We start from the raw sequence: 25,970 nt of genomic DNA, 5'->3' as shown, positions 1-25,970 counted from the left end.
TCTCTCACACCCTGTGTCTCCTGTACCTGCTTCAAATACTGATGTGTGCACCAATTTTAAAGATTTTCATCTTTGATTTTAGAGATCGTGAATTTTTAGTTATATATAACTGATGTTCCTGAGTACTTTTTTCTGGTTTGAATTAATGACCTACCTGCACTAAAGTTTATAGAAAGCTACTATTGCATTACATTATTTGTTCAGTTGTTTTAAAACAGTGACTCAGTCAGAAAGTATGACATGCAGGACTGCTGTCCACTCCAGTTAAAATGACAAAAATGTCATACACCCTGTACTATCCATCCTTCTAGAAAAGTGAATATTGGTGTTTAAAATACAGACACTCATCTGTTGTTTTACTTTTGTAGCCTTTGGTTTGATTGTTTTAATCCACAATATCCATAGCAGTTTTTGGTGAGCATGTTATCAAATATGAATGATAAAAAAATTTCCATCTTCATTAACGCTCTCAAGTAATAATTCAGTGATTTAAAAAAAAGCCCAAAACCAAGAAAGAAGATTCTGTGTTTTGTAAACGGCATGTACAAATCAAACAAAAATTCTGTGCAAAGGAAAGGATATGTGAAAGATGTGTAAATTCCATGAAAACAAACATTAATGTAAAACATCTCAGAAAGGAGGTCTGAACAAACCATACTAAAGTTGTTATAAAAATAAATAAAAAAACTATAGAATATATTTTTAAAAATAAAACTTCTTGTAGTGCCATCACTTCTGAAGGGATGATGTTATAGTCTTAATTGATTAGAGTGTTTTTAGAACCTAAACGAAAGTTCTAAGTTACACCGTTTGTTTATAGAACACATTTAATCTTGGCTTAATAATGGTTTTGCATTGAGGAAAAAGCATGTACATTTCTGGATTTAACATGTAACATCTCTACATTGAATGTGAACAATACACATTCATTTTAATGTAATCAGGGAGAATGGAAAAAAAACGCATTTTTCTTTAAACTAAAAAGTTAAATATTGAATTCACCTTGCTGCCATAATGGCTCTTTCTTAATTTGGCCTTCAACATGTATCTTTTCAGGGCTTCATTTGGCATTGTTTTGTTTGCAAATAGTTTTCAAGTGGGGAAATAAAATCTTACTCTCTCTATATATAGATTCTCATAGAAATAACTAACTACAAAATAAATCAGTGATCAAGCTCTGAAAAATATGTTGATCTATCTATGTATGATTTGAGAATTGTGGCTTTTAAAGGTTTTTTCTTTACAAAGTACTGATACTAATTAATTTAAAAAATACAAAGAAAAATCCGTCTGAAAACAAATGTAGTAAGATCACAAGGTAGTTTTCTCGTCGTTTCATTTGCTGTATAGCAAATCAATGTGTGGCAATTTCAATATGCCTGTGAGAACAGTAAACTGGGAACAAAATACTTCAAATATGAAGGAAGTAGAAAAACAGTAGTAGTAGAGGGTGATGTGTTTTATTTTTAAATTGTGTATTTAAAAAAAAATAATCTTTGAACCTTACAAAATATTGTTTGAAACATACTTATTTTACGCTGCTTTTTATTAAATAATTATCACAGTTGCTTAATGTATATACATTCAACTGCAGACTGTATGAAATTGCAGATTATACGAAATCAAATACACTAAATATGAGAATTCTGTATAGCTAATTTCACTACTTAAAACAAAAATAATAGTGTTCAGCGTGTTCCTTTAGTACCTATTACTAAGGTTTTAACCTAAATAAATCCTAAATAGTTTTTAATGATAAAATAATTGTCAATATTAATATAATAATGTTTTTTTCATTTGGAAGAGAAACTTTGATTCTGTTTAAATAGTTGGCAGGCTTTCATTGGCTCCAATTCTGACACGGTGGGTTTTATTATGCCTTTTTATTGCCCAAAAGAATCAGATCCGTAACAACGGTGGAAGCACATTTTACCTTTCTCTGTTCCTGTTCTCACTGTAGTCAAATGACATTCTTACAAGTAGTTAAAAGGTGCATAACTGGATGTTTGACCTTCACAAATGTGTACTTAATTTCTTAAAAACTAAGATATGCTTATCCTCTTTTTATATCTGAGAAAAGCATACCTGGACTATTGCCAAGCAGTTTTATTTACTTCAAACTGTAATTACCCTCCCCCAGATCACTGACAAAATTGGGTGAAATTAGTAAATAGAGACTAAATTTTAATTTGCTAGTTGTTCAATTAATTTTCTTGAATCAGCATTTTTTAAATGTTTCAGCATCTCATGTGCGCTTGCTTTTATCTTCACACACTAGAAAAATATTGTAATGCTGTAAGAAGAAAAGTATGGAAGAAAAGCAAAGAAAATTATGGCTAGACTAAAAATAAAAGTGTGAGAGCTTTCAACTTTTTTTCACCCCTCTAATTCCATAAGGACATTGACACTTGAGTGTACATTTTCAGAAAATTTTAATTTTTCTTGTTTAGGTATTTCAAACTAACTATATCTTACTGAATGAAACGAAAAGAAAAAGAGATTTAAGGCAATGGAAACATCTCAGGAGGAAATCCATTATTTAGAATTGTACCTTAAGGAATCTGTGTACACACTCTTAAAACAAGTTAATTCAGCGTATAAGACAACACTCATTTGTGATGTTTGAAATCAAAATACTGTGTGCATAAGTGCTTCTACCAGCAGTCAAGAACTGTAAATGAGAATAAAGTGTTAGTTAATTTTTACTGACTGGTTCAAAAGGTGCATGGCAAAGTTTGTTAATTACAAAATGCGTTTTCTAAGTTAATATATCTGACCAATGTCTGTCTCTCTGTGTGTGTATATATTTAAAAAGCTGATGTTCTATGCTTTTTCTATGCTTGGGTTCTGTACACAGAGTTTTAAAATTTTGTACATACTTTGCAGCATTCATCCATTTAAGTCTTCGCTCCTGATGAGTTAACTAAAAGAGCTCCTTTAACATCGGGATGTTTTTCCCTATTCCTTTGCATCCCTAGCATACTTGTTTGTTATAAAATAAACTATTGGTGGGTTTTGTTTTCTAGTTCTTCTGCACTCTGATCGTAGTTGTAGTATCCAGCATTCTTTCAAAAAAATACTGCTGGCTTTACTCTCTGGAAGAAAACTGTCCTCTGGCTACCAATGACTGTGAAAGAAACAGGTTTAACACCTGAATTTTTCTTTTCAACTAATTTTTGGAGGAAAGCATATAACTTATTTAAATGGGGTAACAATGTAAGTCAGCTTTACTTTCATCCAAGCAAATTACGTTTCTTGAATCTTTCGGCAGCAAACTTGCCTTAGCTAAGGAATTTAAAACAATGCTTATCAAAGACAATTCTTTTCTTTTTAAATAGGTATAAACTTACTATTATTTTCCACTGACCAGTAAGTTCTCCAAAAAAATAAACTATATAAGCTGTTAAGTAAGTTGAATTACAGAATGTGCTACCTGTAAGGAAAGGTGGATTTCCTTTGTTGGATGTCTGTCAGTGTGTCTTTAACTCTTTTCATTGTATTTCTTATCCTGCAATAATTCCATATGGTGTTCTGTTGCATTATTTTTTGTGCTTACTGTTACAGTATCCTTCCACATGCTGTGAGTGCATAGTTAAAACAAGGACTGCTTTCAAAAAAAAGAAAAAGTAACTTTTTTTCTATAAAACCATCTTGCTGTCAAGTACGTAATTCCTAAACAGCATTTACTTCGTTATTTGCAGTTACAAAGTTCATGTAAATGGCAAGATAGTTTCAGAACTAAAATGCCAAAGTATTTTTCTGTTTTGTACAGCATAAGGAGGCATAGGAGAATTCACCATGAGCCATTTCGGAGCTCAAACCTGCTTCCATTTAAGTCGGGGACTGATTTCTTACAGCTTTCAGTAGGATGCAGTAAAATACATGCTAATTAGTTTCTCATTTAAACTATCTGGTTCACTATCTGGTAAATTGGAATGCCCAGGCTTTTCTACACTCATGTCCCTCGTGCCAGGTTTTGTGTATTGTGTTGGGAAGCTTTTTATAATAACCACTTTATAAAAAAAAAATTACATCTCCTTTTTTCTACTTAATAATCTGATATGTTTATGTGACACTATAAATATGTGGTGCTTACAAATGTGTTACGAAATCGGAGATACTGGAAACAAGAATAACTTGAGCTTGTGCTGTTTTCTGCTACAATTTTTTAAGAACTGTACTTTTCACCTTTGAGTCCCAGCACCACTCCCCCAAATATTTATTTTTAATCCCTTCATAAGCTGAAGCAGACTACGTGCCAAAGCCAAGAACGGATCCTTTACTCTATCCTTGCATATTTCATCATCTTGCATAAATAATGCAAGTAAATCCGAAAGACACAAAAGCCACATAGCCACAGGTTGGCAGAACAAAGAAGCAGACACAAGAGATTGGGCTTCAGTGCTTGAAGGTGTAAAAGCAGAGCTAGGTTTAATACGAGGCAAAAGTCCACACAATTCCAGTGGAAAACGTAGTTACTACAAAAGAAGAGGAACTGAATCAGCTTGCCAGCATTGTTGCACTGAAAAGAAAGATTGTACCATCCCCTTTTCCAATTCCTGGTGTTGGAGAGGACTTGGGATAACTGACTGTAGGGGAAAAGAAGTTAGAGAAATTTGATTCTCATTTGTCTTTAGTCATTCTTCTTCTGGCTTTGCTTGTTCCTAGTGGAATATCCCATTTTTTAGTAAGAGAGCAGCAAAACTGTCAGGATGTGCTCTTACACTGGAAAAAGACAAATCGCGGATTTCTCTGAAAGAGAATTGGGCTTATATCTGAACAGGAGGATAATGCACTTCCTTGTTTGTTTTGGATGGGTTTTAGTTAAAGTAGATTATTCAAAAGACAGTAGAGGGTGGCAAGAGGACAGGCTTGTAGCAGGTGAGTTTGTGCATGCTCCTATCTATTCGTCTTTCATTTATTAAGCAAGCTGGACAGCCTAAGTGACAAGCTTACCCCAAAACCAAGGGCTTTTCCTTCATGCTTCCTACCATCCACGGTACTCGCTTTCTGCGTGATATTATTATTGGCATTATACAAAATTAGCCAGGCCTTGCTCAACTAGATAAAAAGTACACCTTTCACATCGTTTCAATCAAGTCACACATCTGTATTTTTATGACTAATTCGTTTTGTTCAGATCGAGACCTAGAATTTAATATCATTACATATTATGCTCTGCAATTTTATAACTGACATAATTGAAAGCATTTTTCTATTGGTACTCATAAATTGGCATCGAGTTGCAATTTTGACCACGAAAGAATCCCGAAGAATCATTTTTATTGTTTTTTTAAATCATACACAAGGTATGACTGATTGTTTAATTTGTACAATTTAAGTGCAGTAAAGACAACTCACTAGTTCTTAGGTTACCTATTGCAGTTAAATATTGATAAAGGAAACAAACACCGTCCAACATCCTGCAAATCTGTGTCTTTTCCCTCTGTTGTCATCAACTGGGTAGCTTTCCTAAGAGATCAATGAGAGGGGCAATGCCTAAAAAGCAGCGGCTGATTTTTATCTTACGCCTTGGTTATCTCATTGTGGTTCTGATGAGCTAGGTAAGTCTCAAACAGTTAATAAGTTTACAGGTCACTTCACAGAGTCAATGCCCTGGCATTTTATGGCCTTCTAATGAGCCGTTAAACTGGAGAAGAGGTAATTAAATATGGTACTCTGGTACAATGTACACAGTACTGACTCCAGCTCTCTGATTTTAGGTTCCTCAGAAGACGATGAGGTCATTCAAGAAGGTCTCCTCAGGCTCAGGTCAGTCTTCTCTATAGCGTCTTCCATGGCTGACTTTGCATCTATAGAACTGAGGTACCGCAGCACCTGTGCCCACTGACTCAGACGAACTTAACTCCTGGTGGGGGGAGCGCTCCTGAATTTCGTGCGCAAGCAAGAGTTCTTCCTTGATGCAGTCCGAGCGTTCCGTAAGACAAATAAACGGTTGTGTAAGGAAGGCTTATTCACGGTAACCCACCGCCAGGTACCTGCTGTAAACCGCAGGAGCCCGCGTGTCTGCAAGAAGGCTGCGGGACCGCCACCGCAGCGTACGTGCCGGCGGCCACCCACATCTCAACCGCTGGCGAAAATTTAACACCACCCCCCCCCCCCCGCGTTATTTCCACGCCGCTGCCACGCTGCCCCCTCCGACGGCGGCGCCGCCTCGACCGAGCGCAGCCCGGCCGGCAGCGCTGCCCGCCCGCCCCGGCCCGGCCCGGCCCGGCCCGGCCCTTCCCGAGCGCCCGCTGGCGGCGGCGGCGCATGCGCGGGGCGGCGGGCAGGGGGCGCGGGGCTCCCCCGCGGAGCGGCGCTGCGCGCCCGAGGCAGGGAGCCGGGCCCCGCTCCGCCCGCCCCACAGGCGCCTGGAAGCCGCCCCTGCCCCGGCTGCCGTGCGCGGGGAAGGGCTCGCTGCAGCCCGGCGCTGGCGCGGGCAGGGGTCAGGTTTTACCGGTGCGCTGGGACGGGGGGAGCTGCCCCTCTCGCCGCCGGGCTGCCGTGCGGCGGGCGAGAGCGCCCGGGCGGCTGCCTTGCCCCGCCGGGAGGATGCGCGCCCCGCCGGGACGCGCACAGCGAGCCCGGGCCGGCCCGGGCGAGGAGACGGGCTGGGGCGGGAGCGCCTGAGGCGCAGAGCCGCCCGCTCGCCGTCCTGCGCCGGCAGCGCGGGAGGTGAAGCGCTGAGAGCGGGCCGCCGGCGCGGTTCCGTGGGGCGGGCAGCGGCGTGCTGCCGCTGCCTCTGCAAGCGCCGGTCTTCCCCGCCGGCTCGTAGCCCCGTCGGACGGTCCCCCACGACGGCTGGCTAGAGCCTCCTTAAATCCGCCGGGGAAGCGGTCGCGATCGGTTGCGATCGGTTGCAAATCCACAGCTGGGAGACTGTTAATGTACGTGAGACCACATCCTGCAGCAGAGCTCTCCGAGTGGGTGCCTCCCGCGTCCTCCTGCCCTCGGATCCCGCGCGGGATTACAGCAATTGCCGGCATTTTACAACCCCCCCCCTCGCAAGCCGCCGGCGCTGCCGGCAATGACCCGCGGAAGGCAGGGTGGACGGCGCCGGAGGGCTGTGCGGCACCCACAGCCGCCGCGTTTCGTTTCGACAGCAAATGTCAGCAAAGCGCCTGTGTGAAACCACGCTCCGGCCGTCAATTAAAGCAGCGGCGCCCGCCAGCCGCGGCGCGATCCTTCGGCGAGGGCCGCCCCGTCTCGGTAACGGAGGCGGCGGCGGGGAGCCGTGCGGGGCTGAGGAGCGCCGGGGCGGGGGGGGGGAGGCTCCCAAAAGCGTGCTCCAGCGGCAAATGGCGGGCGGCGGGCGAGGGGGGAAAGGCGTGTGGTGCGCCTTCAAACGGCGTTTTCCCGAAAAGAGCCGTCGGTCGGGACGGGCGCGGTGCGAAGGCAGCGTTATAGAGCCGGCGGAGTTCGTAGCTCGCAGATGCACGTCGAGCAGATCCCGTCCCTCATCGTCCCTGGGCAGCGCGCAGCTGGGTCGGAGCGGGGCCAGCCCCGCCGCCTCAGCCGCCGGCGCTGACAGAGCGCGGCCGTTGGGCGACGAACGGCGGGCGAGGAGCGGTTGGAAACGGCCTTAACCGCCCTCCCCCCCCCCCACCTCCCCTCCCCTCGGCTGGCGCCGAGCGAGGCGGCCGCTGCCGAAGGGAAAGCCCGCCGGGCCGGTGGCAACCCCCGCCCTCGACCCGGGCGCTTCAGGGCGGCGGAAAGGGAAGGAGGTTTTTGGCGCCCAAACTGTAGGTGAGAGGGTTTTGGCGGGAAGAGCTTAGCACCGGCAGAGACCCTTGGCCTGGGGGTCGGTGCGGCCCCCTCAGGGGCCGCACCGACCCCCAGGCCAAGGGTCTCTGCCCTGAGGAAGCGTCCAGAAAGCCCCCCGCCCCGTCCCTCCGCGTGAGGAAGCGCCGGTTTCGATAGAAACCGTGTCGGAAACACGACGGGCGGCTTTATTCGGTCAAACATCAAGCGGGAGCGGCCCGCGTGGGCCGGCGCTGTCGTGCGTGGAGGAAGGAGGGGGGGGGCGGCCGCGGCTCAAAGCAACCAACCCCAACAAGTGAAGAAGAAGAAGAAGAAGAAAGGGGGGGGGGGGGGGGGGGGGCAGGAGCTCTCCGGCGCCGTTCCTGCTTTTCCTGCCTGCCCGTCGGCGAGAAATGTTGGCTGTGCTTTGAAATGGGAAGTCGTGACAGCACCCCGAGCTCTGCTTTCAAGTGTAAAACACGCGTTTTGTTTCAAATGCAGGCGGGTCGGTCGTTTGCCTTTTTTTTTTTTCTGTTTTGGTGGGGTTTGGGTTTTTTTTGAGGTGGGGGGGTGTCTTTTTGTTGTTGTTTTGGGGAATAGAAAAAAAAAACAAACCCAGAGTTAAGACTTTAAAAGTTTTAGGAAGGTGACAAAGTGGAAATCCAGCGCCGCTGGTTTTGGTTACGTAGTTTCAAGTGAGCTCTTACTGTGCATTTAGAAAGACAATGATTCCAGCTTCCTATAATTGTCTCTACCAAAATTAGCATCTATTTAGCGAAATGTAAGGATTTTTTTTTAATATGAATTATTTTTATATGTGAACTATTACCATTAAACTAATCTTTCCAGGGACTGGCTTGTTCTGTAGAGCTTTTCCCCCCTTTATCCTTCCCCCCTCCCCCCCAATTCTTTGCGAATGAATTTTGGAGGGGTGTTAGTGGGTTGGGATTCCACCCCCCCCCCCTTTTTTTTTTTTTTCCCGGAGAGTTCCCAGCTGGCAACAGCTCTCTACCTTCCACAAAACTTGAAAGGCTGATGTCCCTTGCAGGAAATGAATGAGTCGATAACATCTGACACCAGTGACCAGTCCAGTGACCCCAACCTTAATTCCACTAATACTGGAGGCCTGAAAATCTCACTAAAGACCCTTTGCAAATCCCCCCCTCCATTTTACAAAATCTGCATTTATTTTGCAATGTCAGAAATACTTTGCAACAAATATCTTTACGTTCGTTTATTTACGTGTTTTTGTAGTCTTTCACTTCTTCATCGAAGAACATATACTGAATTTTCTTTTATCTGAAATTTGCTAACAAGACATTTTTTTCCATTTAATGAACTCGATCAACTCGTTTGTGTCTGTTTAACCAATATTCTACCCTCTAAGGAATTTTTATACCAAATGTCGGTAGAATAAATCAATCTGAAAAAAACAAAGACCTTTAAAACGGTATTAAAGAGAAAACCTTCTGTCTTTTCGAAGGGAGGGACAGGGAGAACTCGTATTTTATAAATGTGCCGTTCTGCTACAAGAAATGTAGTCTCGGGCACTTCAAGTAAGTGGTGTAAGCATCTTTTTTTTTTCTTCCGGTAACCTTAATTTCTTGTTCATAGCTGGGGTTTCGCGTGTGTTAAATTCTCCTACATTTATTGTCTATTAGATACCGTCCCGGTCATAAGATCCAAGCATATAAAATTACTGGTGATTTAATATTGTAAAATAATCGCTATTGTAAAGGGGGAAGGGTGGTTACGAGCAAAAAGAAGTGCTACGTTGCACGAATGCGTAGGGCAGGTCAGTGTAGGAAGTCGACCTCCACTGTTGAAATAACCTATAGGAAATTTACGGTTGAAGACTGCAAAGGAATTTCAGGATTTAAAGCTTCTGCTCCACTTGCCCGGCTGCTTGTATTTGTACACTTTTGCCCACCCTCGCTTTCTTTCTAGCAAATGATCAAACTGAGCACCTTGGTATTTCACACAGAAATGAGGCGCTAGCAGGGGAATGTACGCTTTCCTGAAAGGCAACAAAAGGAGTAAACAGGCCCATCGGGGGCAAAGGCGTCCCCCTTAATTGGGCAGACTGATCGACGCCACTTCCAAAACAACAGCAAGTGCTTTGCAAATGCATAAACCCCTTGTATTCAGGTTCTGCACGGGTCGGTTTGGTGCTTTGGCTTTTGTTTGTGTGTGTCCTTGGGATAAGAGAGGATGCCGGGGGGGGCGGGGAGAGGAAGGGGTTTTAATAAGAAAGTAATTGAGCCCAGGTTTTAACAAGGTATGGGCAACGTTTAAAGGTGATATAACACTGGATGTAAAGTGAGGTTATATGTGAGTATACGTGGTGAGGACAGACAAGGCAAAATCTGCTGGTTTCATACCTTCATCTGTACCTTTGCGCTGAAGGAGATGGGACAGATGGAACAGAAAACGGACCCTCACCTAACGGGGGTGGGTCACGTTTCTAAAAGTACTTTTTAAACAAGCGTTTGGCCGTCAGCGCAGCAATGGCAGGGGCTTGCGAGCACGTTGATAGCTGCGTACCTGCGGGAGCCGAGGTACAGGGGTGCGCTCAGGCTGCTACCATGCCCGTTACACAGAGCACATTTCTTTGCCGAGTTGGATCCCCCCTCCCGCGGGCAGTGAAGGCTTAAACCAGCAGTCCCCGGGCAGCGTTATTCCTCCCCTCTTTGTCTTCTTCCTCCGGCTTTTTTTTTTTTTTTTTTTTTTCCGCCTTCCTCCTCTCCAGCGAATCCTTTTCGCTGTCAGTCCTAGCCCTCGTCCTCCTCTCCTTCTCCCTCTCCCCCGCGCTCCTGGGAAACAATCGCTGCTGATGGAGGTTCACTCCAATACTAGGCTTGAAAACTGGGCTCTTATTTAGGAAGTCATTAATCACATCCCCTCCCCCGGAAAGAGATGGCGGAGAAACCTGTGAAGTACAATTCCTCGCCCCATCCCCCTCCAGAAATGTTTTGAAACGCTAAACCTCCGCACATTGTGGGCCATATTAAGGTGATACCGCGTTTCCGGCGCGCTTTTAATTTGAATGCGAAATTAGTAATGTGCAGCAAAGGCATGAGCGGCGGCGGCCGCCCGGGAGCCGCGGCACACGCACACCCCCCCCACCACACACCACGAGCAGATCCCCCCCGCCCCGGGACCGCCGCTGCGCTGCGGGGGCTTTGGGCGGCTTTTCTTCAGGTGGAACCGGCGATCCGGTTAGACTTCCCCCCCCTTTTTCTTTTTTTGCGCAGCCGGTAACGCAGATGCCTCGCAACATACCTAGCGCATGTCTATACACATGTGTATACCACATCTGTAAGCGTCTGGCATTGGGGGGTGTACGCGTACCCCGCCTAGAGCGGGCACAGGCACCCTAACAATCTCATCTGCGCGTCCGCCTCTGCGTATATTTGTTGTTGTCTGGGCTGTATCTAGAAACACACGGATCTTCCTACGTATTTCTGCATGCACGGGAGTGCAGAAACCCCAGAATAATACGTCATCTCGATTTCCCGTAAAGACGCATGCAGATTAGCTGTCGAAAAAAAAAAAAAAAAAAAAAAAAGACGTGTTGGAAATTTCTTGTTCATTCATAAATTATTTTGGCGTGTCAGCCTAGTTGAAATGGCGATTGGCTACTCCTGCCTCCTGCCAACCCCTTAAGGATCCGATGTGAAATTAGTAGCAAGAAAGCATGTAATTGACCGAGTCACGTGTGCGCAGGGGGCCAGAAACGGAGCGAGAGAGAAGGGGAAAAATCAAAAGAGGGAAAGCACATTAGACCATGCGAGCTAAATTTGCGATCGTTCAAAATCAGGATGTTAGATTAATGCAGAAGACCACTTCGATCCACAGGGAAAGTTTTCATCTCACGAGTTTGGAGCAGAGGGCCCGTGGGGCAACATGGCCGAAGGTTAATTTTCTTTTTCTATTGTTTTACTATGATTTTCGCTCGCTCGCTCGCTCTCTCCCTCTCTCCCCCCCTCTCCCCCCACCCCCCTTTTAACCCAACTATGCATTACCCTTTTTTAGCAGCTCGCGCAAGGGGGCTTTCTCCCAAACCCATTGTTACCCAGCTCAGAAACTGTTCCGTACCGCCCACACCGATTCACAACTTGAAAAGCTTTCAGGGGGCTATTGTTTGAATTGTTCCTGTTTGATTAAGCACAGTTGCAGTGGTGGGATGAGAAAACGGCCGTACACCTGTCCCAACTTTAATCGGAAGTTTATTCCAAGGAGGGATGGATACATGTTGGAAAATAGTGGTTTCGGCGCTGCATGTGCAATAACCAGTTGTGCAATCTACCCAATTTTGCTTATTCTCTCTCCTCCACCCCTCCTCGGCCGGCCTCCCCCCTCGCCCACCGGTCCTGCGCCTTGCGAGGAGAGACTAATTGGGCTGAGAATTTCTCTTGAGAAATGGGATCGGTCTTAAACCAGCAATATTCAAGTAAAGTATCGCGTTCCGTGCTGTAATGTGGCTGAAAGAGTGAGTTAAATGGAAAACACACGTATGTACAGAAACGTGGGCTGCCCTGGGCAAGGAGAGAGGGAGAGCCTCTGTACGCAGTGTTTCCTCTCTGTAACCTCCGGTGATTTTATTTTTTTACGTATTTGGGGGAGAAGGTTGTTTATTTTAGGATTTAGGAAAAAATAAGCTCTTTTCGCCGTTTGCTTTTTGATTTTGTTTTGTTCGCCTTTTTTTTCCCGTTTCTTCTCTACTAACTCCTTTATACAGTGGCACAAGGATGTTACCAGAATTTAACTCTTTGCTTTGCATCTTGTCCCCCCCTTCCTTCTTTTTCTCCCCCCTTCCCCCACCCCCCCCCCCGCCTTGCCCTCTTCCTCAGCAGGGGCGAGTAAAGGTGGAGACGAGCCCGGGAAGTTGCCGGAGCAGGAAGAAGAGGAAGAATCCCAGGTTTTGCACGGAACCGGCCATTGCAAATGGTTCAATGTGAGAATGGGGTTCGGGTTCATCTCCATGAGCAACCGAGAGGGAAGCCCCTTGGAGTCTCCAGTTGATGTCTTTGTACACCAAGTAAGACCCATTTTTTGTCTGCCATCTCAGCCTGCCACATTTGGTTGAGCTCAGTGGGACTCCGGTTTCGTGTGAAGAGAAGTAACCTAGTTTTCCTAGCTATTTAGGTACATCTGGAATTAAAAAGTTGCCTTAGGTAGTAGTTTTGTTGGCAGCGTACTATTGGAGTAAATAAGGTCGTTAGATTGTGCTTAGTCTCTGTGGCCGGAGATTTGTGCAAAGGGATAACGTTGTTTCTTCGTATCTTCCTCCTTGGTTAGAAACTTCTCCTGTCCTTTTTATTTATTTTCAGATGCCACACTTTTGTCTTTAACAAGGTTTATCATCTGGCACCAGACTGATCAGGAGCAGATATGCCTTTCCTTGGAAAGTGATTAAAATTAAGCTCGGAAAAGGATAAATAAATGTTGGTTTTCATTCAGAAAACAGTTGAATACAATTTTAAACGCTTTTCTTGCAAACCTCGGATTGCTTTTTAAAAGCTCATCTGAGATTAGTTACTGAAATTAAGACATAATTACAGTGTTATTTTGCAGTAATTCAGACCTGAGAGCGTCCCTGTGGTGATACACTGAAGCATGCATGTGGCTTGGTTGGTTGATTTTTAAACATCCCTTCCTAGAAAAAAATGTAACGATTAAGGAATCAGACCAAAAGCAGCGTTTCTGTAAGGCTGTTCGGGAGAGAAGGGGTGTGTGGCCGTTGTTTTTATTTTTAAGCACAGCAGCATGAACGGTGTTCGTATTTTGAACGTGGAAGCTGGTAGGAATGCCTTCATGCAGAGGAGTTTCAGATGCAAGATACGTACTAAATGATAAAGTTAAGGGAACTTTTCCCAGGGTCTGTAGCGTGGTTTGTGAAGAAGGAGCGTGTGTAAACCCTCCCCAGTCCTTCTGTTAGTCTCCAGTTGCAACAACGCTATTTTGAATCTCACCCGTCTTCTCTGTGATCAGAGAACAGAAGAGCCGTATCAGGTAAAGAGACCATTTTGGGTTTGGCTAGGGCCATGTTAGGAAGGCCGAAAGGCATCTTAACTTTTTACGTGGTTGTCCATTTTCTATGACGTTTGCAATGACGGTGCAGAGGGGTGTTCCATGATAATACAGTGGTTCGCTTTTAATATTCTATTTGACGGCCCGGCCATATTTTGTGGTAATTTTCATCAGGCTTTTTTAAAGAATACACTTTTCATTAGGTTAATAAAAAGGTGACCGAAACTTAGAGTGCTGCTGCTGTGGCATGTTGCCTTGCTCCTTGCGGTGGCAAAGTGGATTTCTGATCTTGTTGTCTTACATGTACCTTACGCCTAAGGACCTGCACATCAGTATCAGCTGTTTGCATTTGGAATTATGTACAAAGTGTAGAATCCAATAGTGAACTTACTAAATACTTACACTTCCTGCTTTGTACTGGCATGTGAGGTGCCCCCCTCTTCACTGCTGCTTTTTCTTTTTAGAACTGAATGAATGAAATACTTATCAAAGGAGCAGTCTTCCTCCTGTTTTTCCCCCTTTCTTCCCTTCTTTGTACCCTTTTAAGTTCTGAAATTGCTCTTTACAGATCTATAAATTTACTTTATAGATAAAAACCCATTTTCTTCATCTAATTTTGTGTTAATACATGTCATTCTTTTAGCTTCTCAAATAGTAGAAGACAGACATTTGAAGCATAGCAGTGTTGTTAATAAAAAACTCATTTGGAAACAAAGATATTCTTAGAGCTGTGGAAATACAGAAGTGTTGAACTGCATGATAACGTGATACGTTTAAGTAATATTAGACAACGTGTGCTGTTCCATAATGGCAAATAATCATAGAAAATAATAAGAAAAGTATGTGGTAAATTTGGAAGTCACTATTCAGTTGTGTCCCCTAAGGGAGGGGACAAGAAGGAAATGTTAGATGTGTTTGTTTACACTTTAATAATCTACAATTTATTGATATCCTTAGGTTTCTAAAACATATCACAGTGTAAAATGCAGTGAAAAATAGCATGTTTCATTGCACATAAACTGTGCGCCTGAGTCATTTTGAGTATTAAATAAATGTCTTACTGTGTGAATTTATTAGTATTCTGCAATGGATTGCTCTTACAACAAAGAAAATACGTTTCTCACCTTTTTCTTTCTGATGAAATCGAGGATATATATAAACTTCATGGTGACCTGAATCTTCTTTCCATCAGTCAATAGCAGAATTTTTCTGTTTAATGTAATGATGAGAAGCAGTATCTATTTCATTTCACAGTACATTTTAGACAATTTGTATTGCTATGTAGAATGCTTTGTGTTAGCTGACTAGCTGACCAGTGGTAACAGTAGCAGCCAGAGCATAAAAATGTCTTTATATTAGTAATGTTATTTAACAGTACTGCTTGAACAACAGAGTCTGTTGCCTGAACAGCGATTGGACCCTATTCCTATTACTTTCATTAATTTGAAAAATGTAGTCATGTGAAAAGACCTTTTCAAGGCAAAGATGTTAGTTTATTAATCTGTTGAAACAAAATATTGCTGTTCAAAACTGCTTTGAAAACACTTCATTTGTGCACATACTGTTGTATGTGTTCACTTGTTCTGCAATGTTTGTAGCTGCTAGTATAATTTTATAGAATCAGTCTAAGCAGAAGAAAGAAGTTTCTGTCTTGTTTAGTTCAAGTCCTGTCAAAGCTAGCTTGAACCCTGCAACAATATTTTTACTGCCTTATCTTACCTTTTCTTGGTGAGGTTATGCCCAGTTTATGAGGTCTTGCTATGAGCAAAAACTTACTGGACGTCAAGTCAAAATTCCTGTTAATAGTTTAAGCTCATTATACATAGACTTTTGAGCTTGCAAGAAATAATTTTGCTTTCTTCTTGGAGGTCCCCCTTGGTTGTGTGTAGATTATAGTCATGTTTTTCTAAAGTCAGCACTTCACTAATTGTATATATTGATATATTTTTAAAGGATGATGCTTTTCTTTGGACTTCCCTTCCTCTTGACCCAATGAAAGTTCTGTTCATGAAACAGCTGCAGTATTGAGTTTTTAACTCTACCTTTTAAGTCCTTCCTTCAGCACTAATCATTCTGATTGATCTTCTCTGAACTACCTTCACGTTGTTGTTACCCTTCTGGTAATGAGGTACCTAGAGCTAGATGCATTATTTAAGATAGAAACACGTCAGCCATTATGTATGTTCATCTCTGTGTGTGTGTACAACGTAAATAGGGTACACTTACATCTACACTCTTGTCCTTTTTTAGCTTTATTCTGATACAGCTCATATCTTTGTCGTGTGTCTGAGTCATTTAGTGTCATATAAAAATTACAAGTCCTAAAAAGTATTTAATTTTACAAAGAGAAGCCATGTCCAATGCAGCCTAGTCTGCTCCATTTCTTTTACAAAAAAAATGAATAGTAGCAATGTTAGTCCTGTGCACCATACTGAATTTGGCTCAGTATTGTCATTTGGACTTTTAATAGGTTAGCATGGACTGAATAATGTAGCTTGCTTGGCTTTTATGATGTGAATTCTGCACATAGTTACGTGTGAACAGCTCTTGTTAAATTTTAGAAAAAGATCTATTTGTGAAAGGGTAAAACAGACTGGAGAGGTAAAGTGGGTGAAACCTTTTGTGGTGCCCATGAAAAAAGGTCTTCATTGCTAAGAAGAGCTCAAGCTTTCATAAAATCAGAGAAAAGGATGATGTTTGTTAAAATTTTTTTGCATGTTCAAAATTGTACGCACAACTTAGATATGTACAACTTTTTTGGATGTTGGCAGTAAGGCAAAAATGCTGCAGATTCTTCTTTGCACACATTTTGTATGGGCTATGTTAGAAACGTCTATTTTCCTTTGCTTACCATGAAGCCCAGATGTTAAAGATGGTAATGAAGGGTAGGGTGCCAGATGTAAATAGACAAAATTAAATACATGTTTGTTAGTATCAAGGTTTATAATTTTATGTTCTGTTTCTGAGTAATGTGGTCTTTCAGGATGAGATGGATTTTTCAGTTTAGATGATGTTTGTTGGGACTTGGCTCTGTAGTCCAAAATTCTTACCATGTTAAGGGATTGATACAGGATTTCTGAACTGGGACCTTAAACATGATCCTTCTTTGGGATCCTCTTTTATGAGATGGGGAGAGGAAGGAAGGGAGGAGCAGCATGCAGGAGTTGGTGTATTTTGTTTTCTCATTAAAAGGAACATGGTTGGTTTGAAATTTTTCACTTTCATCTGAACTTTCTTAGTGTTGCTTCAAGTTACTGTTATTACAAGATTTGATAAAAATGGAAGAGAGCCTTTTTTCTTTCATTGAGTCCTTCTGCACTGCACTATCATTTATATATTATACATTTTGCTTATTGTTGCAAGTACCTATAACAAAAGGAGAGAAAATTACTGAGACTATGCATTTATGAATGTAAACAGAAGAATAAATGGAAAATTAGACATGTAAGCAGCATGTGAAAAGTCTTCTCCCTTAATTTGACTGACCATCCTTTTTGATGATGAATCAGATGCCTATTCTTTAAATTCCTAGTATTTTAGCCGCAGTTGATCTACTTTTTCTAGGATGAAGTTGGGCATGGCATGATATGCTGAATGCTGACTTCGTAATATTGTGACATATGTGATCCTGTGCTTTTGCAAGGATGCATTCATTCATCTAGCATGTCTTTTCCATTTCTGCGTTATTAGGAGCCTGTAAAAAGCTACTTAATTGCTCAGGATAACTGGAAGTTCTGGGCAAGCAAGTGGGATCAATATTACATTGCTCCTTATTGTTGAATATGACATAGCAGTGCCCCTTTGAAGTACAGAAATCTCCATGCAGAGTATGCTGTTACAAACTTGTCATCTTTGACTTCTGCTGGGGACCAGGCAAGCCCAGTCCTAATCAAAACAAAAGTGGCTAGCAGGATTTAGAGAGGGAAGCTGAGGAAGGAAGCGAATGGGGAGTAAACGTGTGTCTGAAGTGAGCATGTGTATCAGAGATCCGGCAGAGATCAGACCTATGCTAAAGAAGTGGGTGTCAACGTCTGCTCAGCAGCCTCAGTGCGTGTAGAATCTGTAATGGGTAACTGTTGGAGATCTGGAGCCAAGCTTTGGCACTCGCCAGTTGTGTTGGAGCATACAGAGAAAATGGACTTTAAATTATGGGGACCGTGGATTTGTGGTGTGGAGCAGTACAGCCTTGTTTGGGATTTTTTTTTTTTTTTTAATTTATTTTGGCTACTAATTAGGCCCAGTCCTACAATTCAAGTCCTACCTATGGACGCATAGACAGATGGCAAAATACTTCACTGAGAGCTTGATGGTTTAAGATGGTTGTCTGAAGAAACTTATCATTTGGTATTTAAGTTATGGAGCTGCCATCTGTGGAAATGCCTTCCAGATTTCATCTATTTACATCTAAACCCAACATTACAGTGCATTTTTATCGATAGACATATGTAGTATTTAAGTGAATGGCAAGTCCCATTAAACCTAAATGGTGTCGAATCGGATCAGATTTTGCTGAAGAAGTTTAAACATTAAATGTTGACAAGCAAAAATCATAAGCGGCCCAGAGACAGAGGACTGCAATGGGACTATTTTGTCCTCAGAGAGAGTTCCCTCTTTGGCAGAGCAGTAAGTGCACCCTTTTCCAGAGCATGCTATCCTCCTTTTCTCCAAGACTGAGGAAGTTGTGCACAGGAGTTGGGATACTGGAAGGAAGAGGATATTTTGTCTGGGGCACAAACATAAGATATCAAAGCAGATACATGAACCGAAGCTAAAAGGAAATGAATTGTCAAATTGGGAAAAATGTTGTTATTGTTGCTTGTCCTGGTTTGCAACTACATTACTGAGGTAAGTATATCTAGACCCATCCAGAGTTTTGTTTTGGACTCTTTACAAAGTATACTCCCATGTAAATATTGTTTAATTCATCTTCCTTATGTAACCTATCTCATTAAAGGCCTGTCATGTAATTAATGTAATCAGTAATTATCAACAGAAGCAAAATTAGGCCCATCAGTTTCTACAAAGGTGTGTAAAAGTGACCGTAAAAGTATAGTTTAAGTAAGATCCTAGGAACCTAGAAACCGGAGGGTAAAGACCGTTTATGATGTTTCTTAAACAAACACAAAGAAATAAGGCCATACCATTTACATTTTTCATTCCCTGTATTTAAGGGTGCTTTTTTCCCCCCTTTTGTTAAATCAGCTGAAAGTTGTCATGACTGATAGAAAGGTATTATGTGATACTTAGCTCTTTCTAAGGGACAGTACTCAGGACAGGTCTGGACTAGCTTTTACTTGCTGGATATCACTGGTGAAAGCAGTGAATCCTTAAATTGCTTTTACATCAGCAGAGTATCAGTAAACACCTCTGCATGGAAGGTGGGGAAGTGCTTCTGATGGCTTGAGCATTTTTGGTTGGAGAAACTGGTGTCCAGGCCTTTCCTCAGATGGTTGTGGCTGGTCCTGACTTAAAATGGGGGGTTAGCTCCTTGGGAGATGGCTAGAGGGAATTCCAGATCCCCACTCCAGAGATGGCTCAGCTGCTTGCGAAGCAGCTGTGGAAACTGCTGCAAGTTTTACAGTCCGCTGTATTAAGGAAAACTGGCACTGATCTTAATTTTTTTTTCCTAACATGCAAAGCTGTAACATGCAGCAGGTCAGCAGCTGCTCTTCAAGCAGCTGAGTTGGCTTTGCAGTAGCAGTGTGGTGAACAGGTGGAGGTTGAAACTCGTACAGCCACCCTTCTTGGTGGGGGTCCTAGGGCCAAGATTTTACTTTTACATTTGGCAGCAGTGCTGCTGCTTAAGTAAGCTTCAAGAGCTTTTACAGCGCTCTCCCAGTTGGGCTAGCATAAGTGCTTGTGAAGCTGCATGGCAAACCCAGCTGGGGAAATTTTGGGTTTCATATCTGATTTTTATCATTTTTCATATCAGAGAAACCCCATGATCCCCACAAATAAGGGATGGCTGTGTTGGCACCATGGAGGGGCCGCCAGGGATGCAAATAAGCAGCTGCCAGGGTGAGGTGAAGGTATGGGAGGAAAGAGAGCTGGAAGCTACTGTCACAGAAATGTGAATGAAACTGCAGTCTCCTCTGGTGCAAAATAGAATACTGGTGTTAGATTCAGCTGGGGGTGGAGAGACAACGAAAGTGTTTTCATGAAAAGAAAGACTTGAGAGACTTTTCAAGAAAATGGGCACTTGCGGGTATTGGAATGAGGACAAGCATCTGAGCTCTCCTTGGAAGTGCATTGTTCCAGGAATCTTTTTTGGGTCACACTTCAGTCTTACACATTTCTATTTTCTTTTTTTTTTTCTTGTTTTATTGATTACGATTAAGCTGTGGCATTGAAATATATTGCTGTTTTCAAACAGCACTATTTATAAAACAAAACCAAAAAAATTAGGAGGAATTTTCAATTCATGACAATAATGTGTGTTTCTTACTTCTACAGAATAGAAGTAAGTGTATCTACAGGGCGTGTTAGTAATAATTTGGATATAACTTTTTAGCAGGTAAGTGAGAGCTTAGTGAAATTAGTTGATAATCTGAAAAGTATAGCCCCCTAATTATTCCCTATGTATAACCTTGAAAATTAAATACATCAGTACATTTGAGGAGTTATTTGTCTGAGCGTATGTAGAATATCCTTGTTCTATTATCAGTGCAGAAGCCAAGAAAATCACACAGATACTTTCTATTCCAAAACTCTAATCTAGTGATCAAATTACATTTTTTGGAAGGAGGGAGGCTGAAAGGTTTGATTTGGTTTTGTTAGCATCATAGGTTAGTATTTTCACCTTTTGAAGTTGTTTAATAGGTAAAATCTGAGTGAATGCACATATAATCAATATTTGGAGAGTATGAATTTGTCTACAAAATCAAAGTAATATTCCATGGCTACTACAGATCTTATGATGCTCTGTTAGAAAACACTAATATTGTTATTACAATGATAAGTGTGTACTTCTCATGAACATAGCTGATAGTGGCTTTCCCATCAAAGATAATCTGTTCCCAGAGAGGCCCTCTTCTAATTAGTCATGGTAATTTATAGGTACGCAGCATTGAGGGATTTTTTTTTTTTCTAGATTGCTTTTACTATAGTGCCACTTGAGGCTACTTTAACATTTGTGCTATAACTTTCTTTGTTTATGGTCATATAAATATATGCACCAAAATAATCCCTGGGCTGAAATTGAGAGTAAAAGTGATAGCCCTTATGTACTTTAGGTAGACTAGATTAAGCATGAACTTGTATTTTTTCAAAGTACAGGTGTCTTAAAATCGGTTAATACTGCACATGTGCTATAATTTTAAAAATGTTTTATTTCATTTTACAACTGTGTTTTGCAAGCTAGTAATCAAAATCCTGGTTGGTTTTACGGGCTATTTGTAATAATACAATCTTAGTGGAAATACGGGTTTTTAAAAAGCCTCTGCTGACCGTGTGTAGTAATTTCTGAATATTCTTAGACTCGTTATATTGGAAATACAAGAAATATAGAGAAGTTTTACTCTAGAATGTACCTAATAGACCCAAGATGATTCCCGCAGACTTTGGACTAGTTCCCCAACTACTGCCTGTATTTAACAGATATATGTTGCTATCTTACCCTGTTTAATTACCTGGCCTAAGACAGGTAGATGGAACATTGTGAGAATTAGCCATTGTTGACACTGCAGTGGAATAAGATCAAAGAATTATTCACAAACCTGTTTGCTACCCTCTCCCCCAGATATTAAAAACAACAGTACCTCAGGTGAATGGAAATTTGAGAATTATTTCAACAGCAAACAAAAACTTACCATTAACATAACGGAACCATGACATCCCTTCTTTTCTTGTGGATATTACAGACCTGATGCAGCAAATTCTGCTCAGTCTTCCCGTGTAAAGTGGTCCCACTGACCTGTGAAACTTGTTCAATAAAGTGGACAGCATTACGAGTGGATTTTAAGTCTCTTATATTGTTCTTACTGGAAGTATGTAGTTCACGTCCTTTTGTTTTTGTAAGTGCATAAGTGTGCTTTTTGTGCTCAAAAACTTGAAGGCCATATGATGATCTGATTTGTTCCGTGTACAGTACCTAAAATGTAGAGTAGTAGACTAGGGTTTGGGTCAGTGCTATTTAATTAGAAGTTAGCTTAAAATGATACAACTTAACATGATGTGTCTGCATGAACCTGACATTTATATAACTTGTATATACTTTTCACAATATGCTACTTTTTTTGTACTGTGAATGTATAATATTTAATGTCTTACCTAAATTCACCTGACCACTAATCTGCTAGGCTGCTGTGATGCAAAGCTCTTGGGCTGATAATCTTTTTTTTCATCTTACTGTTGAAAAATTACTCAGTCCCAAATCATTCCCTCACCGGAGGAAAGAGTGGTAGAAGTAGCATGTGAAATGGTCCCGAATGTGAAAAAGACTCCTCACCATAGGTGTGCAGGCAGGTTCTGTTGAAGGGGAACGAAGTTCACCCTTGCAGTGAACGCGCCTTGGGATCTTGAACAGCTATTCAGCAGTCTAGAGACAGTTGGGGCCACCTGTACGTTGCCTTTGATTTCTCGCAGGGGTAATAGGATGCGGTGGGTATTGGGAAAACTTCTGAAAAACTTTGTAACGACAGTATTGTGTATCTGCCTTCACAAGGGGAAGGATGGGAATCCTTCTGGCAGAGTTCTTCACGATCTGCCTTTTTCCCGGGCCCCTGTGTTAGGGAAGTAGAGATCCTACCCAGATATAAGGGCGAGCACTGACTTAAGGGGAGGCAGAAGTAGCTGAACCCTCTGTCCGGACAGGAGGAGGTGCACAGTTTGCAGATTTGGAGGCATAAAATGGTCCTCAGTTATTTGTAAATGCAGTTAGTCAAAAAGTTTCCATTTCGCCACAGTGCTTAATAGCTCTTTACTTCATTTAATCAGTGAATAAATTCTCATTTGGCTGTGCCAAGCCTGCTTTGTTTGTCTGCTTGATTGTTTAGTTCGGGGGGGTTTTGTGTGTGTGCGCTAATTAAAGCACGTTACATTTGTAATAGCTGTTTTATATGAATCAAAATCACATTTGTTTAAGGTTTTCATGTAACATGTTTTGCAAAAACTGTTTAATGGATGGGAAATGTAGGGTACAATTTAACCCTGTAAGTAATGCATGGTTTCTTGTATAGGGGTCTGTGTGGCTGTAGCGTGCACGTTGATTTTAACTAACAGGATATTCAGCAGGGCATCCTGTTCGTTGCGTGTGATTCTGGTTTAGAAACTAATGCCACCTAGAAACAAAGATAACAGTAAAATAATTTTTAAAGGGTTTTTGATTAGCTTCAGGAATTAGTGATAATTGTTACAGACAGACATTACTTGTAAGGTGATTGATCTGGGTGTGAAGCAGATGCATGAATATACAATGTCAGAAATTAAGTTTCTTTATAGAGAACTTTGCACGTCACCATTGACTTTAAAGGACCAGTCACAAGGAGAGGACTGTGGGATTGAACTGTAGATGATAAGAGAGCAAAAGATTTTAAAGGTGCATTGGCAAGACGAAAATCATATTCAAGATTTTCAGGCAGAAATATAGTACATCTAAAGATAAAATCTTTGCTTAGACTAATTGGAATAGGGTTTTGTTAGTGTTAATTCATGCATTTGTGAACACTTGATGCAGCAGTAAATACCACATCTTTCACTAAGGAGTCCTTCATTCTCCTGGACTATAGTCTATTATCTACACTAAGAAAGTAGGCTATCAGATTCTCCTCTTAGCAATGCCTTCTTTTCCTCAAGAATTTTAAAAAAAAATCTACTAAACATTCTAAAATCTGATCTGTCAGGTTTGAAAATGTTTAAGACTATTTAAATGCAAAACATTCTGGTTGAGAAGCTTCCTTAAAATTTGATCTATGCCTACATTGTCTTCAGTAGCAATTAGCAAAGACTTGTAAAAAATGCATTTTCCATTTTATATAATGTCTTCGCATTTAATGACTACATAACATTTTTGCAAGACAGCAAATACTTTTCAAAATTAATCTGCAGTCTGCTTTGAGCAACAAAATCTCTTTATGTTTAATAATGTAATTGGTGGATTTGGTTTCTCCGAAGATTTTTTACATTCATCTTCATTAATTTATTTTCATTAAGCAATTACTTTTTTTTTAAATGGCAGATTATTTTATTTTTGTAATATAGTAGTTTCTTTTTTACTGACAACTATTGACAGTTTATTGGAAAGTGATAAGCCCATTCCATGCTTATGTGGGTTAATTGTTCATCTTCTTTACACAGATAGCACTTCTTCCTTGGATGATCATTTCTTTAACTGGTGACAACTGTAAATGGACCAAGATCAGACTGTTAAAATGGCTGCAGCTGAAGCACTACACTTTTGCCAAAGACTGATTATATTTAGTGTTCGTTATTCAATAGCATAATCAATGTTTAGCATTTTCTATGACCTCCTACATATTAATATAGTTTTCTCATATGGGAATCAGTAATTAGTTTTAATAACATATAAAACAATACTATGCTTTTATAGTTATAATTTGTTTTCCTTGTATCCATATGTAATTTAGTATTTATTCTTTATTAATAGTACGTCCATTACAAGGGAGCTAAACTCTCTTGAGAAATATTGAGGTAATTGGCATAAAATGATTGATCTTGTTGTAATATTTCTGGTTTTAGGATGATGAATATAATCTATTTGTTACGTTCTTAAAAACTGATAAACCTTAGCTTAGTTTCTCTTTTCTCCCACCATTTGACATGCATTTTAAAAGTCCAGTATATTTTAGCTACACTTGAAGGACCAAATGTTACTAGGAGATGAAATGTTGAGCCAGGTGAAATCAGTGAAATAGTTGTCAAGAAGTTTCAATAGGTATGCACAATTCTCTCAAGGATTTTTTCCTGATAGTTTCATTTGGGAGCTTACATACTTAAAATAGACAAGTTTGATTAAATAAATGTAGGGGGGGGTTGTGTGTATAAACTATGTTTGTGAGTGCCTCACTACCATTAAAATGCCCCCAAAACTAATTACATAATAGTATTGTTTGTATTAATTTATCATATATGAATTTCCATCTAAATTTATTCCAGTGCGTTCAGCTGTACCATGTACCTTAAGAGAAATGTGACTCCTCTTTATTTACATCCTATGTGGCAGAAAATACTCCATTGGCTTCCTTTGTTCATTTTCACTAGGGTCTTCATTAGTTTAAGCACAGCTTTGCCATTTTGTGGACAAGTTTGAAATTCCTGGCATTTCAAGTCTGAAAGAGGACTAACTTGGCAGATAATTATTTACTGATCATATGTAACAGCATAAAACTGTGTACCCATCTATGGCTTTCTCCACTTAAGTTAACATGTAGAAAGTTTAGTATGGGGGTTTTTGTTGTTGTTTTAATTCCAACAGTTTAACAAAGTTAATCTGAATTTGTGTGTCTTGCTAGCACATTGTTCTTCTGGGCACGCTCGTATCTCATTGCCAATTATTTTAAGATGATGGACAAAAAAAGCAGATTATTTCCTTTTATTAAATCTGTGTGGAAGTAAATTATCAAAAAATAAGGGTACATGCTAAATATATATGAAAGATAGTAATCCTTGCTTCCTTTAAAAATTGGTTTGATTACATGATTTGAAAATAATTTTGACACATTTACTAGACAAAATATTTTCTTGCCAAGAAGATGTGGAGATTTTGAAATGTCTGATTTCCATGAATTTGACTAATTTTATAAAGAGCTTTCTGGTAACAATGTTGCTGTTAAAATGTTACCATTAAAAAGCTACAATCAAGCATTAAGAAATTAGCAAAATTAATTTAGATATTATGTAAAGCCCCCACAATTAAATATTAATTTTGAATTAATACAAGATCTCTTACATACTTGCATACAAGCCTTGTTTTCATCTTCTACAGTGTCCATGCCTATTTTCAGGAAGTAAGTTTCACAATGTAGGTCAGTTTGGATTCTGCTGCATAAAGGAATGGCAGAGACGGATGCTAATTGTCGCTGTGGTTTTTATATTCGTCAGTCCCCTTCTGGGTCAGTACATTGCAAATCCATATAGTTAGTATGTAGAAGGGGCCAAAAGTAAAGATTCTGGGTCTTAATTCTTTCACTTGCCGACAAGATTTGCCAGTCGTCCGTTGACTTCCCTGCTGCACTGCA

General features: G+C 41.0%; 1 protein-coding gene across 1 annotated transcript in view; it reads left to right on the top strand.

Annotated features, from left to right (window-relative positions):
- Positions 1–5,738: 5,738 nt before the first annotated feature.
- The window catches only part of LIN28B (lin-28 RNA binding posttranscriptional regulator B), an 89,508-nt gene continuing 69,276 nt past the window's right edge, over positions 5,739–25,970 (top strand). The window contains exons 1-2 of the mRNA XM_075708180.1: positions 5,739–5,772; positions 12,597–12,784. Coding sequence (XP_075564295.1) covers positions 5,739–5,772; positions 12,597–12,784 — 222 coding nt within the window. The remainder of the gene's footprint in view (positions 5,773–12,596; positions 12,785–25,970) is intronic.

This window comes from Pelecanus crispus, chromosome 3, assembly GCF_030463565.1.
Source record: "Pelecanus crispus isolate bPelCri1 chromosome 3, bPelCri1.pri, whole genome shotgun sequence".
In the NCBI taxonomy this organism is placed as follows: domain Eukaryota; kingdom Metazoa; phylum Chordata; class Aves; order Pelecaniformes; family Pelecanidae; genus Pelecanus; species Pelecanus crispus.
The sequence above is the reverse complement of the archived record's forward strand: the minus strand, read 5'-3'. Positions and strand labels throughout refer to the sequence as shown.